The sequence below is a fragment of the Ammodytes marinus genome (assembly GCF_949987685.1).
Source record: "Ammodytes marinus genome assembly, chromosome: 4".
NCBI lineage: Eukaryota > Metazoa > Chordata > Actinopteri > Uranoscopiformes > Ammodytidae > Ammodytes > Ammodytes marinus.
The window spans coordinates 34854660-34871192 of NC_137233.1; the positions used below are offsets into that span (position 1 = coordinate 34854660).

Consider the following 16533-nt stretch of genomic DNA (forward strand, 5'->3'; position numbering starts at 1 on the left):
CTGCCAGCACACTGAAAAGCGTCCCACCACCCACTGCATTTTGTCAGAGTAGTTCATAATGTTTGACCGTGCTGTGGGCCAAATAATGGAACTTGACATCGACTCCAACAAACCCCCCAGCCATACCACTGACTAGATCCTGGGACCTTGTGCCCGCTAACAGACCTAGGCAATGTAGATATCGTTTCCCCGCCCTTGTTTGTTTTTATCAGACAAAGTGGTGTGACTTAGAATTGACCACATGATGAGAAGCTAGTATTAACAAGCAGCAGTACTGTAGATGGGGCTGATAAATAACTTATTTTTTTTCCTCCCGTGAGAAACAAGAAATGTTGGAGTCGATCTTAAGTCTGTGGTTTTTTGGGAGAGGCGTGATGGATGTGTCACACGTTACAGAAAGATAACCAACACTATCTGGCACTTTGACAATTATTAAGAAAAAAAGGTGGCTGTGTCATCTCATATTCATTATTGTATTAGTCTGTCAGAGAAGCCACATTTGACAGGGTTCATGATGGGGACAGTGCCAAAGTATATGTTTGTGCTTTTTCAGGCGATTCAAGGCAGTGTTATCAGGAGAAGAGCATGCCTAACTGGCTGTCACTGGCTGTCTCTGCATTCACATTTTTAGGGGCAGGCTAAGCATGGTTGGTCTGGCTTGGAAAACTAAACAGTACCCTCTATTGGATAGCACAGAGATTGCATGTGCATTCCATCACCTCACCTCCTCAGAGAGAGGACACTCGACTTGTGTGGGAAAGAGGCAGCCACCTCTGTGACCTCTCCATAGGCATATAGGTTCCGTTTTAACATGGGGAGACAGACACATTAAAGCTTTAGTGGGTAACTTTTTTAAATATAAAATGAATGTCAGTTAGTCAGTTACCAGTTGTAATTACTCAGAATTCCTCCTTTTGGGGCAACAGAAGTTACGCACTATAGCTTTAAGCAAGGGGTCTCCGGTCTCCTGAAAATGTTGTGTCAAACACTTAATTTCCTGCATTGAGGTGAATTTTCCTGCACCAATTTGTGCCTTTTCTTCATCAATTTATGGTGGAAATGTATTTACTATGTTCTTCAGTTGAACTGTGCAATAGAATGTTTACTTTAAAATAAACGGCAATCAAGATGTGTTTGAAATTTCAAAACACATTCTCATGTTAGGTGACTGGTTAGATTTTTACATATGACTTATGAAATATTATCAAAATAATATAAATCTGTCTGAGCTGACACAGATCTGAAGGAGTTGACAAGTATATCTTAAGGATTTGACATATCTGACAGTGGTGACAAAAACCCAGATGTAGTCATTTTAACCATCAATAATCAATAACAGTGATTTTATAACAGCATATTATTGGCTGAGCGTTAATTCAAGATTCACATTACAGTCTTTCAATCAGACTAGCTCTAACAGACTCATATCAAATCGCCTTTTGTATATCATCCTGTACTTTTTTTTTTTTTTTTTTTAAGATATTTTTTGGGCATTTTTATGCTTTATTGATAGTGCAGAGAGACAGAGGTGAAATGGGGCAGAGAGGGGAGTGACATGCAGAGAACGACCGCGGGTGGGAATCGAACCCGGGTCTGCTGCTGGGCCCGGCCCGGGAGGGGGACGCCCTACCAACTGAGCTAAAGGCGCCCCCATCATCCTGTACTTTTTAAAGAATCATCCATGACAAAGGAAGATTGTGAGAGTTTCCATAAATACAGTATTAGAAAAACTAAACCCTATTTCTATATTTAATATAATTATAATAACTTGAAAACCACCAAAATATGATGCCTTCACATTGAATGTCAACTCCGTCATTGGCCTGTCACCACCGTCAGACAGGAAATCTGACGGAGTTGACATCTGACGGTGTTGACATATTTAACGTTTCTTAAACATAACAAATGGAGTTTATCTTGTAGCCATTTGGTTTTTCTGTTGATGATTGGTGCTAGTATGAACTGCTTCAGGAAAATAAAATTATCGAAACATTTCAAATAACTTCTTCAGAAATTGTAAGTCGGTGTTGACATACAGTATCATGGATGTGACGCAGGACTTTCAAGATTTGAAATGTAAAATATTCTAAAACTACAACACTCATCAGAGCCTGTCTGACTCTAATGTACTCTGCAGAGGTAGAATGTGACAAGAGGTCCTTCATAGTGACAGCTGCCCCTTATATTGGCTGATTTTATTACATTTTAATGGATTGTCTGACGGTGGTGACAAAAAGTGTCCCACCACTTAGAAACCTTATAAAACATGAATGTGTTGTAGAAAAACAGTTTTTATTGATATGAGAGATTATTTAATACTATTTAATCATTCAAGTACATTTTAATAGGTTTTATTGCATATGAATGATTGAACCCTTCTCTGTGGACACACTGTTTTGGACGTCGTGAGAAGATAACAAGTAGGGGAGAACGGGGTAATTTGTCACATGGGTTGGATGTCACATTCGTTATATCTCGCCACCAGAGCGCGCTAGCTCTGAAATGTTGATATAAAAAAGGTCCAGAATTGGGATCAGAGGTCACATACATAGACTTCCTTTGAGGAAGACAGCTGCATTTCAGGTGAGAGGATGTTTTGTGTTTTTCATGTCAAATTCCAAATATTTTGCTTCTCAGTATTTTTCTTCTAGGCTTTTACACAATGGGTTTATAACAAAACACTTGTTACCCTCAGAAAGTGTGAAGGGTAAAGTATAGTTTAGATTGTGCTTAGCAAGCTAATTAGTTGTCAGATGGTTGTTGGCCTTGATGCTAGCAAGAAATTCAAGTTGGGGTTGGTCGTCAAATTTTTTGGGGGGTTGGTTGTCACATGTTATCTCAAGGCTGCAGCCAGAAAAGGAACCCAATAACGAAAGAAATTGTCAAGCTGTATCCTCACTGACACCCCAGAGAAGGAAAGAATAGAGCAGGAAAAGGCAGCTAGCAAGCAAAAGAAAAAAGGGCAACAAAATCAAAACAACCCAGTGCATCCCAAACTAGACCAGCTGCCAAGGCTACAGAACGTTATGTATGCCTATTTGTCAACTTGACAATGCAATTAAACTTTCAAATTTAGTTCTACTTTCTTGCCTTCTTTTTAAGATTTTTCCCATTAAGATAACATTGTGACAAACAACCCCATAGTGTGTGACAACCGACCCCTTGATGGGGTTGGTTGTCACAATGTGTCAGAGTGTCTTTGATGGTAAATGACTTCTTCATTACAATAAGTTGGAAAAAAAGAGAGACACACATTTCTAGCCAACACCTTAAGCTTCAATTTAATGTAGGAATGGCTATTGACAGATGTTTTGGTGATGAGCAATTCTCACTAGAGTAAAAAGTGTGCCTACTTACCCCGTTCTCCCCTATCATATATTTGACATAATAATGATAAAATTTAATTTAAGGGATAATTGTGCTCCAGACATTTTATTGTTAATCCCTAATAACATCTACAATTTTAAATATTTTTACTTTTTAACATAACAGCAGTTAATATTGGAAGACGGCCTTTTCGTCCCGCTTCTCAAGAATCATTGATATATCTCCTTTGTTTTTTTAGGGGGACAAATTTACCTCTTCTTCTTTTTTTTTAAATTCTTTTTTTTAAGATATTTTTATGCTTTATTTGATAGTGCAGAGAGACAGAGGTGAAATGGGGCAGAGAGGGGAGTGACATGCAGAGTACGACCGCGGGTGGGAATCGAACCCGGGTCTGCTGCTGGGCCCGGCCCGGGAGGGGGACGCCTTACCAACTGAGCTAAAGGCGCCTCCAAATTTACCTCTTCTTAATATTGAGGTGGGCTGGGCATAATCCCCTGAATCCCCCGAAATCTTAAAAGACCTTCGTAAGACTTGAATTTGAATTTCTTCTTTTAATCCAAACGATGTCACCAAGTGTTTCAGACACTTGTTCAACATGATGACTCCAGACAATTACTTAGATTTGGTATGCACTGCTAGCCTGCTACTGACCACAGAAAGTGGGTCTCTTGAGGAAGGCAGTGAAGCATGAAACTGAAATCTAACTCCATGCAGCAGCCCAGTAGGGTTAATATAAGTGAGGGGCACACAGGGCCCCAGGCTCCATCATTTCATAGTTATTAACACTGACTTGTTTGATCGTATACTTCCTTTATACTCACAGCAGCTAACACTTTCATAACTACAGGGGTTTTAACCTTCAGTGCATCCTTAAAAATAAATCACACTTGTATAAAAGGCTTTGACTTTTTACTCCGGGAATTAAGTTTGTGACAATAAACTGGATGACAATATCGAGTAAAGTGAAATAAACTGCTGTTTTCTCTTAATTGATCTAGCCCTTCTTCATTACCTCTAAAACAACACTACTTCGTCACATTTATGGTCCTTTAGGATTGCTAGGAATAAACAAAATAATAAGAATATAAATAAAATAATTGTATTGATTTTAACCCTTTAAATGCCAGCTGGTTTACATGACGTGTAAATTAAAAAACACATTTAATTAAAAAAAATACTTGGTGCAAATTTAATTTTTTTTGAGGGGGATTTTTTAATGATTTTCCAGATGTGTCATGAATTGTATCCTTGCCTACTAGTAACAATAAAATATTGATCACATTTTCCTCGTTTCCACTAGGGTATCTTCGCTCTTCAGGCCTATTAGGATGAAATTCACCAGACATCTGTAAAATAGTAAACATTTAAAATGTCAAGGTATAAGAGGCTGAAAAACACAAAAAATTTAACATTTCAAGACATTAGTGCAAGGAAATAAACAAACAAAAAAAATCTTGTTCTATCATCTATTGGCAGCGGGGTCAAAAAGTGTTGTTATAATGGAAGTCAATGGGACCAAAAATGAGCGAAGGAAGCAGAGTGTAAGATAAATGAATATACAGTGCATTATAGTGTTACTATATAGACTGAGGTTATATTCATACATTGGTCAGAAAAAAAGGCCTTCATCAAATATGAAGCCATTACCATGAACACAGCCTCAACAGTTGTAATATGAAAACCCCAAATGACCATACATGATCCCGGGGTGCACAGAGAGATAGTTGTGTGAGTAAAAATAACATCCATTGTTTCTTTGACATTTTTGGAATAATTCTAAAAAAGAAAGGAATGTAAGGAAAAGGGATAATGCCCTAAATGTGTTTTCTTTATTTTTCAAAGGTAGAGTCAGTGATTCTGGAGAACGCTTGTAGTCAAAATTAAAACCACGTTTTGTCAAAATCATAGAATATCTCCTCATGATCTGCTACCTGTCCGTACTGTGTGTGCCCTGAATAAAATCTGGTACACAGTATAGACTCTGTAAAATAGTAATCAAAGGGGGCCCACCGTAGCTAGAAATACAGTGCATATGGAAAGTATTCAAGCGCTTCCCTTTTTCCACATTTCGTTATGTGGAATAAGGCAGGATTCATTTTTTTTTCGTCTTAAAATTCTACACATAATACCCCATGATGACAACATGAAACAAGTTTATTTGGGATTTTTGCAAATGTATTAAAAATAAAGAACGAACATATAATACAGTATGCCTCTTTACAGAGCCTAGGCTGTGTATCAACACTAGATTTTTTTCAGCACACAAACAGTACAGACGGGTAGTGGATCATGAGGCTATATTCAAGGATTTTGACAAATGGTGACTTTGACAAGAATTATTCCCCAGAATCAGCTGGCTCTACTTTTAAGTTAATTAGATTTTTCAACTTTTTGTACTTTGGACTTCTTAAGGCAGCTTTTCTCATTGTGAATTTGACAACAGCCTGGTGTATTTACCTTGCTGAAAATGTGATCCCCTGTTAACAGAGTAGGCCTACCATTCCACATTGGCTTCACACAAAGACGACAAGCAAATATATAACTTGGGTCTCAAATGTGCTGTGAGGGCATTATCGACATGGGAGTAAGATACAGACTATAAACTGCAAGTGTGATGATGAATCAACGACGGGACATTTTTGCAGGCTGCTGGTGTCTCAAAGTGTGTGAAACCTTCAAGCAGCCAACCTGTCCTCCACATCATGTGCCGTTCTTAAAGTGAGGGCTCACATTAAAAATAATTTGGTGTGGAGCTGCTTTGTAATATTCCTCCTGACCTGGATCTGTAGACAACAATGCTTAACCACAATTTAGCTGGAAAAATGTGACTGTTTTTTTGGACTCAAGCGCAAAAGATGAATTATTCCAATCAGACCACCTGCTGGAGGTCCTACGGGAATGCATTTGCCAATCACTTTCACATCTGGAATTGCCATTCTGTGGCTCTATTTTGGAGAAGTGTCCTATTTAAATTTCAAAATAAAGTATCTGGGAGATTTGGAAGGACTTTGCTTAGCCAAGTGTTATAAATACCTGGGTTTTGTTGGTGGCATGCACCAGGAAATGGCTAAAGAAAGACACACCAACCATTAAAGAGTGGATTGACTTGGTCTACAATATATTTACAATGGAGAAAATCATGTTTAATCACTTCATCAAACATATTTTCATTTATTTCACTTTTTTTCTGTATTCCTTGTCTGTGTATGTGAGGGAGGGGGGAGGGGAGAGGGGGCTGGGTGTTGTGTATACTGTATGTGTTTACTTATTCTGTTTTTTTTTGTCCATATGTAAAAAAACATAAAACCACTCAAATAAAAGTTAAAAAAAAAAATATATATTTTTTCGATGAAAATTGGTCAAAATGGCTTTTGTGTCAACTTTACGGTTGGATTTTACACATCCTAACAATACAGTATGACGTATCTTTCAGTTAAACATAATGTTCCTGTCAAAGAGCAGGGTTATTTTATGGTTACATCTAGGATACAAATACGTGTGTTATACAGTATCTCACAAAAGTGAGTACACCCCTCATATTTCTTCAAATATTTCATTATATCTTTCCATGGGACAACACTGAAGAAATTACACTTTGATATAATGTAAAGTAGTCAGTGTACAGCTTATATAACAGTGTAAATTTACTGTCGCCTCAAAATAACTCGACACACAACCATTAATGTCTAAACTGAAGGCAACAAAAGTGAGTACACCCCTAAGAAAAAAATTCCAAATTGGGCCCAAAGTGTCAATATTTTGTGTGGCCACCATTATTTTCCAGCACTACCTTAACCCTCTTGGGCATGGAGTTCACCAGAGCTTCACAGGTTCCCACTGGAATCCTCTTGCACTCATTCATGACAACATCACGGAGCTGGTCGATATTAGAGACCTTGCGCTCCTCCATCTCCCGTTTTAAGAACCCCCAAAGATGCTCGATAGGGTTTAGGTCTGGGGACATGCTTGGCCAGTCCATCACCTTTACCCTCAGCTTCTTTAGCAAGCCACTGGTCGTCTTGGAGGTGTGTTTGGGGTCGTTATCATGTTGCAATACTGCCCTGCAGCCCAGTTTAAGAAGGTTGAGTGCACGTTTTCAGCGTCATACCAAGAGGTTGGCTTTGGAAAATTGACGTATGAGTGCTGCCAGCATTGCTGCAGGGCTTGAAGGGGTGGGGGGTCAACCTGTCAGTGCTCAGACCATACGCCACACTCTGCATCATACTGGTCTGCATGGCTGTCGTCCGAGAAGGAAGCCTCTTCTAAAGATGATGCAAAATAAAGCCCACAAATAGTTTGCTGAAGACAAGCAGACTACGGACATGGATCACTGCAACCATGTCCTGTGGTCTGATGAGACCAAGATAAACTTATTTGGTTCAGATGGTGTTAAGAGTGTGTGGTAGCAACCAGGTGAGGAGTACAAAGACAAGTGTGTATTGCCTATAGTCAAGCATGGTGGTTGGAGTGTCATGGTCTGGGGCTGCATGAGTGCTGCCAGCACTGGGGAGCTACAGTTCATTGAATACCAACATGTACTGTGCCATACTGAAGCAGAGCATGATCCCCTCCCTTCGTAAACTGGGCCGCAGGGCAGTACTGCAACATGATAACGACCCCAAACACACCTCCTAACGACCACTGGCTTGCTAAAGAAGCTGAGGGTAAAGGTTATGGACTGGCCAAGCATGTCCCCAGACCTAAACCCTATTGAGCATCTTTGGGGCTTCTTAAAACAGGAGATGGAGGAGCGCAAGGTCTCCAGTATCCACCAGCTCCGTGATGTTGTCATGAATGAGGGGAAGAGGATTCCAGTGGCAACCTGTGAAGCTCTGGTGAACACCATGCCCATGAGGGTTAAGGTAGTGCTGGAAAATAATGGTGGCCACACAAAATATTGACACTTTGGGCCCAATTTGGACATTTTAACTCAGGGGTGTACTCACTTTTGTAACCGGCAGTTTAGACATTAATGGCTGTGTGTCGAGTTATTTTGAGGGGACAGTAAATTTACACTGTTATATAAGCTGTACACACGCTACTTTACATTGTATCAAAGTGTCATTTATTCAGTGTTGTCCCATGAAAAGATATAATGAAATATTTGAAGAAATGTGAGGGGTGTACTCACTTTTGTGAGATACTGTATGTATGGTTGTTAAGGGAAATATACAGTATGCATGAGTAAGTATGTACAAGAACGGCCATTTGTACTTATGTGTGTATACTGTGTGAATATAAGCGTAACAAATGTCTTCCCGACTTTTGCTTTGGGTTGGAAATGGGTCCTCTCCCTAATGTTTATTTATTTTAGTTGGTTTTGATGTCTTACGGACATATGTATCACTTTTTTAATGTTATGTAAAAGAAAGCTCAATAAAAATTAGATGACAAAATAAAAGATATCCCTCCTGACCTGGCATTTGTTTCCCTGGAGACTTGTCTTCAAAGCCGAGTGTTGAGACAACACCGCATGGATAAAGGCAGCCCACTTTTTGATTTCCTCAGAGAGCCTGGGTATATTTCAGACAGCAGAGATAGCATGTGTTGTGAATTGGCCCATCGGACGTATCAGAGCTTAGCTGAAAAAATGTACATGAAGTCTTTATTTAACTGCCAACGGTCGGTCCTCAGTTTATTTTATGAGAAGAGCCTCTACAGAAGACAATTAAAATGATCCTACAATATCCTTTACAAAGTCAAATGGGGCTGCCTTCATCATTTTTACCTAGAGCTGCTAGGTGTAAACATTTTCTTTATTGGGTTGTTGAATGCTGGCTAAATAGCCAAATGGCTTGGCTTACTGAGATTTTAAAGCAGCTCCGAGTAACATTTAAATATCTTTTAAACAGCCTCATGCTTCCTCACATAATCATAAATTACCTTTAACAGCAAACGAGACCATCAGTGCAAAGAAAGACGTTTTTATATAGTTTTTATTACTGCATTTGGTCTGGTCGCACACCCAGTCCGATTTTTGGTTCGCTCGTGCAGGCTCTATGGTCACATATCCGTATTGGTCGCATATTTCAGTGTGGCGCAGCAACAACGCGATTTGAGAAGCCTATCCCTCCAGGTGAGGGAAGGGGAGCGGGAGCCTTGTTTGAGACAGTCGTCATAATGACTGATAACGGGGCTGAACCATCAAAGAAAAAAAAGAAAATGCAATGAAGAAAAGCTAAAAGGGAGAGATAGGCGGGCGGGAGGGCATTGCCAAGCAACGTATACACAATTTCACGGGAGCGAACTAGACTCCTAAATGAATGAGCGTTAGCCTACTAAAACAAAGTTTACTTTGCCTCACCAGCATCATCAGATGACCATTATTCACAACATAAACACATTACCTCATCGTGATCCATACTAACTGCCGTCTCTCGTTCATTCGCTTTCTGTGAGGACACGTAATCTTTCAGCTCCGTGAGGTGACACTGCATCAACTCATTGCAATCAGGTGTGTGTAGCACTGACTGGCATTATTTGATGCTGTGTCACTAACCACTCTTACGGAGTCGAAAAGAGTCCGGTGCCCTCACACTTTCAACACACGGACATGCACTATATTGCTTCCTGATCATTTGAATCTCGCACGCCCGGCAAGAGCTAGAAAACAGCTTCACGACAGCTGGCGTCGTAAAAATACTACCGCTTTGGCCCAAAGGGGACGCCAACGTGCCATGTTACTCGTAGTGGCTTTAAATGGGCATGAGCCATCGATAATGATATTAGTTAGACCTTTGCTCCAGGCATAATGTCTGTGAGAAACAGCTTCCTCTGCCAGATACCCAACGGCCAGATAATCAAACACCAATATACACTTAGGTTGCGTTCCGAATCGCATACTTTCTACTATATAGTATGTAGAAAAAAGATTTAGGATGTCCCGATTCTTGTGGCCAGATTTAGGATGGTTAGAAGTACCCGGATGTCCTACTTCATGCGGCCAAGATTGTTAGTGTTGAAAAGTGCATCCTATTTGGGCGATTCTGACCCACAATCCAGTGCGCACGTGAAGTGACGTAACATCGACGAAGCCTCCATATGAAAACAAACGGGGATGCGACGGATATAAAAGCAAGAGGCAAGATCAAGGCGCAATGTTATGATGAAAGTATGTCCCAATAGTATGCCTACTGCATCCTAACTAGATTCTTTTTATCGTCGGATGTAGTATGTAGAATAGAAAAAAGAAAAGAGTATGCGATTCGGAACGCAACCCTAATATAGCCTGGCTCTGCCCGCCCACCTACTTCTGCCCAAATTTAATTTTCCCTTCAGTAGTCTGTCTGGGGATGGGGCGTATTAGTGGGATTTTGCTCTAACAAATTTCTGAGTGTCCAATCAGCGAACAGAGGAAGTGGCTGAGAACGATGACGTCGAAGTCGCGCTCCAGTTTCAGTTGAATGCTGCGTTCCTTTATACTTGGAACTCGGAAATTTCCGACTTGGTAGTTCCGAGTTCCGACCTGTTTGTGTTCCAGTGCATGTGCTCGGGAAAGTATGGATGCCTACAACCTTTCTCATCCAAATAACCCAAGTTATTGCCAGGTACCAGTAGATCCATAGACGGAAGTCGGAAATCTCCGAGTTCCCTGTACAACTGGAACGCACCGTCAGAAGCCGACCAAACGTTATGCGATTGGTTGGCTGATCCAGAGTGGCACTGAGCAGATCCAATAGTTTGAAACTTCAACAGACACCCGCCTCCAAGTGAGTGAACGTTTGCCAATTACAGCAGTTCCAGACCTTCTGTACAAATGAAATTAAGTACGATGGTCTGGTAGCACCAGGCTACACCTAATATGGAATTAACCGCAAATAACAAACACTGGAGTCTGGATGTCTCTATTTGATACCACATAACATACTAAACAGGGTTGTTAGTGGGTATTGTGTCATGGAAAAACACACTCCAGAAGTCAGTGCATACAAAACAACACTGTAAAAAGTCAAGTGGTTGAACCCGTTCTCCTGTTTTTTCAAAAAATTCAAAATGTCTCCTGTGAAAAGGGTCTGTTGGTTGGACCACTTCATCCAGAACGTTTGCAGGGGAACATCACATACAGCAGTAATGCACAGTGAAGAGAACACATGGAAATGCTGTGTCAAAGTAAAGCAAGACCACCACGCATAAAAATGTTAACATTTATTGCTGTTTCTGAATACCGCAATGAACGCAAATGCATTCAGAGTATACACAGAAATGATACAATAATATATGGTTTCACAAAGGCAGTGAACACATACCGTATTACAATCTACAAAAATCTACTTTACAGAAATTTAAAATTCTAAATATCAAAAAGTACAGCTGCAGAAACAGGTGTAGAACTGGAACCAGAGACTGTTTCTGGATATCGGTCGGTCGGTTGAGACAACATGGTGACATCACGATACAAAGAAAAGCGGAAGTCATCTTTGTACTTACAGCTGGTTTTGGAGACTACAACTGGCAGACGAAAAAAAACAAAAACATACTCAGAAATAACCAATTGAATTGAAATGATCATATAAATTATGGTGGGTTTTTATGCATCCAAAATATATCATTTTACGCCTCTCTACAAAAGGTAGCATGACATTGTTCAGTGGGATTGGTAGTGTATCATTTCAAAAAATATGGTTAAGATAATATAAGGACACAATGGAACAAAAAAAATGGTCTCCAATCTCACAAGGATGGAGACATTTTTATTTTAAAACAATTAATGTTCTCAATAGCCTGGTGTAACTTGGTAGACATAGTGGTGGTGGGGGTGTTACTTCCAGGTCATTGCTTGACTAAAGAGCAATTTGACACAAGCTTTCAGTCAGGAACAGAAACGGTGGTGCCAGCCAGTATATCATGAACATTTCATAAACAACGGGGCTGGTATGGCTCTGTTCTGACCCTGGTAGTAGGGTACACTGGGGCTTTTAAAGGGCACAACACAATAGACTATCAATCTTGTCGCAATGTCCAAATGGCTGAAGTGAGTGGCATGAGAAAAGAACCAAAACACCCCAGCCTACAAACACAAAAAATTTAAATAATTCAGCCAATAAATTCAAGGCAGCTGAAATCAAGGGAAAGGGGGGTTGATAAAATATCCCTGTAAAAAAAAAAAAAAAAAATTATTTGTATGCCCACATCGATGCCAGGTAGCCATTTTGGTGAGTGTCCAAAAAAGCGGGACGAGGTGGTTTCGTCTTGTGTGTACGAGGTGCAGTTCTCCTCAGTCCCAAGTGACAAGTCAAGCTGGATTTTCAAAAGGACAAGCTGGTTTTAATGGTCACACAAGGCTGCTGCTGAGGGGCGGCCTTCAGCTTCAGTCTAGTCCTGCTCCATTGGCTCCTCAGTGGTGGTCCCAGTGTTCAAGGTGGTGGCACTTTCCATGGCGGCGCCCTCTGTAGGAGGTTCCGTTGTACTGCTGGAGGGAGCGAGAGAGATGTCGTCTCTGGATGCGTCTGCACTGCTCTCCTCTATGCTACAGCTGCTATTACCACTGCTGCTGCTGCTGCTGCTGCTGCTGCTGACTGGGTCACTAGTGCTCTCCTGGCTGCTGTCCCTGCTGGACTTGGGGCTCTGCAGGGCCCCCGTGGGGGTCTGCTGCTCCGTCTGGTCCATGTCGCTGCCTTCCTCCTGGGATCCACGCGGGACCTCCCTCTCAGCCTGCTCCGCCTCCTGACCTGAGCCTGGCCCCGCACACACCTCCGTGTGCTGCGTGCTGCTGGTTGGTTCTATAGTAGAAAGAGTGGAAAAAAGCATTAAAATACGGAAGGTGTTTTGTGTTTTAGCACCTCTTCAGACTGAAATGACCCAAATCTTTCTGTGTCATTTGGCAAATACCATTCTCCAGGCTTGGGAATACTTGTTGGGTTTATCCGAGCGAGTATCCGAATACTACCTTGGTAAAACTGCTTTTAGCCACAGTGCCCCTGACTCCTGGAACAGCCTACAACATCAAATTAAAATAAATACACTCATAACTGTTAACCAATTTAAAGTTATTATTTTGAATCAGCCCCACTCCACTTGTAACTGTTTTAATTAGGCTATTGTTCTGTTTTATTCAATTGATCTGAATGTTTTAATTGTTGTCTCTTTGTAAGCTTGTTGTGTATTCTCATTGTATATTGTGTATCTGTCTCGATGTCATTGTAAAAGAGGGTAACCCTCAATTGATCTTTCGAGAATAAATAAAGGAAAATGAAATGAATGACTAAAATCCGAATACTAAAAAAACACATCAATCAAAACCAACATTAACTAGAACTGCAAGCAGTTATGACCGGGGGCTAAGCCTCTGACGCAACTCGGGACCCAAGCGTCGCAGACCGCTGCGCCGGCCGCTCACTTCACAGAATCCGGGGGTGTAAAGTTTTCCGATGTGGGATGTTCGGTTTGGGAGTTATAGACCAAAACGCAAAAAAAAAAAATCGCATAGAAATAGGCTAAAGTGGATGAGGAGATATATACTTTTTGTGTTTTTGGTGCCCCCTTATGGCGACATTTTCAGATTTCTTTTTTTAATGAACGTTACTAAGGATAGCACCAACATATGTCAAAATTGGACTTGATACGATGTACGGTTTTATGAATATTTACGAACAAGGTAGTACAAGTTAGCTAATTTTCATATATTCAAAGCGCTACCGTTTCGTCATCGATGGTCGTATCGAAATTCTTTTTAATATTTTTTTCCGTGTGCCTCGGTAGATGTTCTGTGCATGTACTGGACCAGGAGTTCATCAGTGGCAAAAAGTGGAAGGTTTTAGACTGGCAAAGTCAATCTCCAGACTTAAACCCTATAGAGCATGCATGTTACCTGCTAAAAAGGAGACCGAAGGGAGTAACCCCCCAAAACAAACAGCAACTGAATGAGGCTGCGGTGAAAGCCTGGAAAAGCATCACAAAAGAAGAATGCAAAAGTTTGGTGATGTCCATGGTATCTGCCAATTTTTAAAGTTCAAATTTAAAGACATTTAAGACCTTTTTAAGACCTCTAAAATGAAAAAATAATACCAATACCGCGGTAACAGAAATCGACAAACTACACTATACTCCGTAAAGGGTTACATTAAATCTGACTACCAAATATTCAATGCACTTTAGCTAACAACTGCTGTCTAATTACAGAAAATAAAAAACGAAAAGGTCCAACTAGCTGATCTTTTGAGGGAACTATTAGTATCTTTAAAGATGAGCTAGTTGGACCTTTTCGGGTTGAAGATGGCCTCAAAATCAACTCCCAAACCTACTGCCAGTTTCTAGAAGATACTTTCTTCTTGGTACAGTAAAAGGTCTGCATCTTTCAAGAAGACCATGATTTTTATGCAGGACAATGCTCGATCACATGCATCGAAGTACTCAACTGCATGGCTAGCCAGTAAAGGCCTTAAGGATGAAAAAATAATGACATGACCCCCTTCCTCTCCTGACCTAAACCCTATTGAGAACCTGTGGGCCCTGCTTAAACGGGATATTTACAGTGAAGGAAATCAGTACACCTCTCGGAACAGTGTCTGGGAGGCTGTGGTTGCTGCTGCACAAAAAGTTGATCGTCAACAGATCAAGAAACTGACAGACTCCATGAATGGAAGGCTTGTGACAGTTATTGAAAAGAAGGGTGGCTATATTGGTCACTGATTTTTTTTTTTTGACATGTCGGACATTTTTATTTGTAAATGTTGAGTTGTTTTATTATTCTCACTTTAACAGATGAAAATAAACAAGTGAGATGGGAACATTTTCGTTTTTTAATTTAGTTGCAGAATAATTCTGCACACTAATAGTTACCTAATAATAGCAAAACATATATATATTCTCGTAAGAAAGACAAAACCTCACCTTTACTTTCGTAAACATTCAGGTTTAGGTTCTTTAACATTTTGGATTGACCGAGAGCACTGTAGTTGTTCAATAATAAAATGAATCCTCAAAAATACAACTTGCCTAAAAAATTTGCACACACAGTGTAAGAGATCACTGTAAAGGCAACCTGAAAACCCATCATTACCACCTTTTCAACCAATTACAGAACTGTATCAATTGGTTTACATTTTCTGATTAATCGAGTAACAAGAACAGTTTAATCAATTTAGAAAATATGTGTTAGGTGCAGCATACAATATTTTAATTAGGCTAAATTAAAAATGGGATATTTTTGGGAGAAGAATAATCCGAATGTTCTTCATATTTTAATTCCTTATTCAATAAATAACAAACTTAGTCCATTAACTTTATTTTTCAGAACTTATGGCAGAAACTATTTAAAAATTGGTTCCACAGGTCAAGGGAGGTTTTTGCAATTTCAAAATCGTATGTATGTTGGCCCACTGTAGATTTACATCCATGCTCACGAGACCTGCGGTAATTTGCGCAAAGTAATTTTTTCTTCATACAGTATTGTTGCAGGCGTTCAGGTTAAAGGCCTACTTCACCGGTTTGAATATGAAGGTGTATTGAATTCTGAGATCCTATGTAGTATAAATGTGCGAACATTTTTTAAATCGGTTCATCCTAGCCTGAGAAAAGGCAGAAAGAGTGTTTTTTTTAACCCTATATTTCTCTTTCTCGTGACATCACAGAAAGAGAAATATAGGGTTAAAAAAAACTTACTTTGTAAATATTACTGTGATATCTTTTACTGTGACATCACAGTAATATTTACAAAGTACATTTTTTTTAACCCTATATTTCTCTTTCTGTGATGTCACGAGAAAGAGAAATATAGGGTTAAAAAAAACACTCTTTCTGCCTTTTCTCAGGCTAGGATGAACCGATTTCAATTTTTTTTGCACATTTATACTACATAGGATCTCAGAATTCAATACACCTTCATATACAAACCGGTGAAGTAGGCCTTTAATAAACCGCGGGTATTAGAGTTGTACCGATTGGCAAAGGAAACGTAGGCTACTATCTGCGATTGATGGGAGGATCGGCAATAGTTTTTATCTAGCTGTCAGAAAGGGAGTGCAGTGTGGAGAGAAAGAAAGTGACAGAAAGAGACCCGCGTCTCACTCCATGAGCTCACGCCAAGTCAACGCGACCTGAATGAGCTGAATGAACGTCTGATGAGCAGCTATTTATAAATATAGATACATAAACATTGTTTACTAAACACAATCAACGTGTTGTGTGATTTGCGACAGTAGCCTACCTATATCATCAGCGGACGGGTGGTTGCGCACCTACAAGCAGCGGCAGTGTGTGGTCGCGGTC

The 16533-nt window shown here is 40.1% G+C and overlaps 1 protein-coding gene across 1 annotated transcript in view; it reads right to left on the bottom strand.

The window, feature by feature from the left end:
- Positions 1-11519: 11519 nt before the first annotated feature.
- The window catches only part of ppp4r2b (protein phosphatase 4, regulatory subunit 2b), a 30699-nt gene continuing 25685 nt past the window's right edge, over positions 11520-16533 (bottom strand). Inside the window, exon 9 of the mRNA XM_080026006.1 lies at positions 11520-13046. Within this exon, the coding sequence (XP_079882132.1) occupies positions 12640-13046 (407 nt within the window). The 3' untranslated portion in view covers positions 11520-12639. The remainder of the gene's footprint in view (positions 13047-16533) is intronic.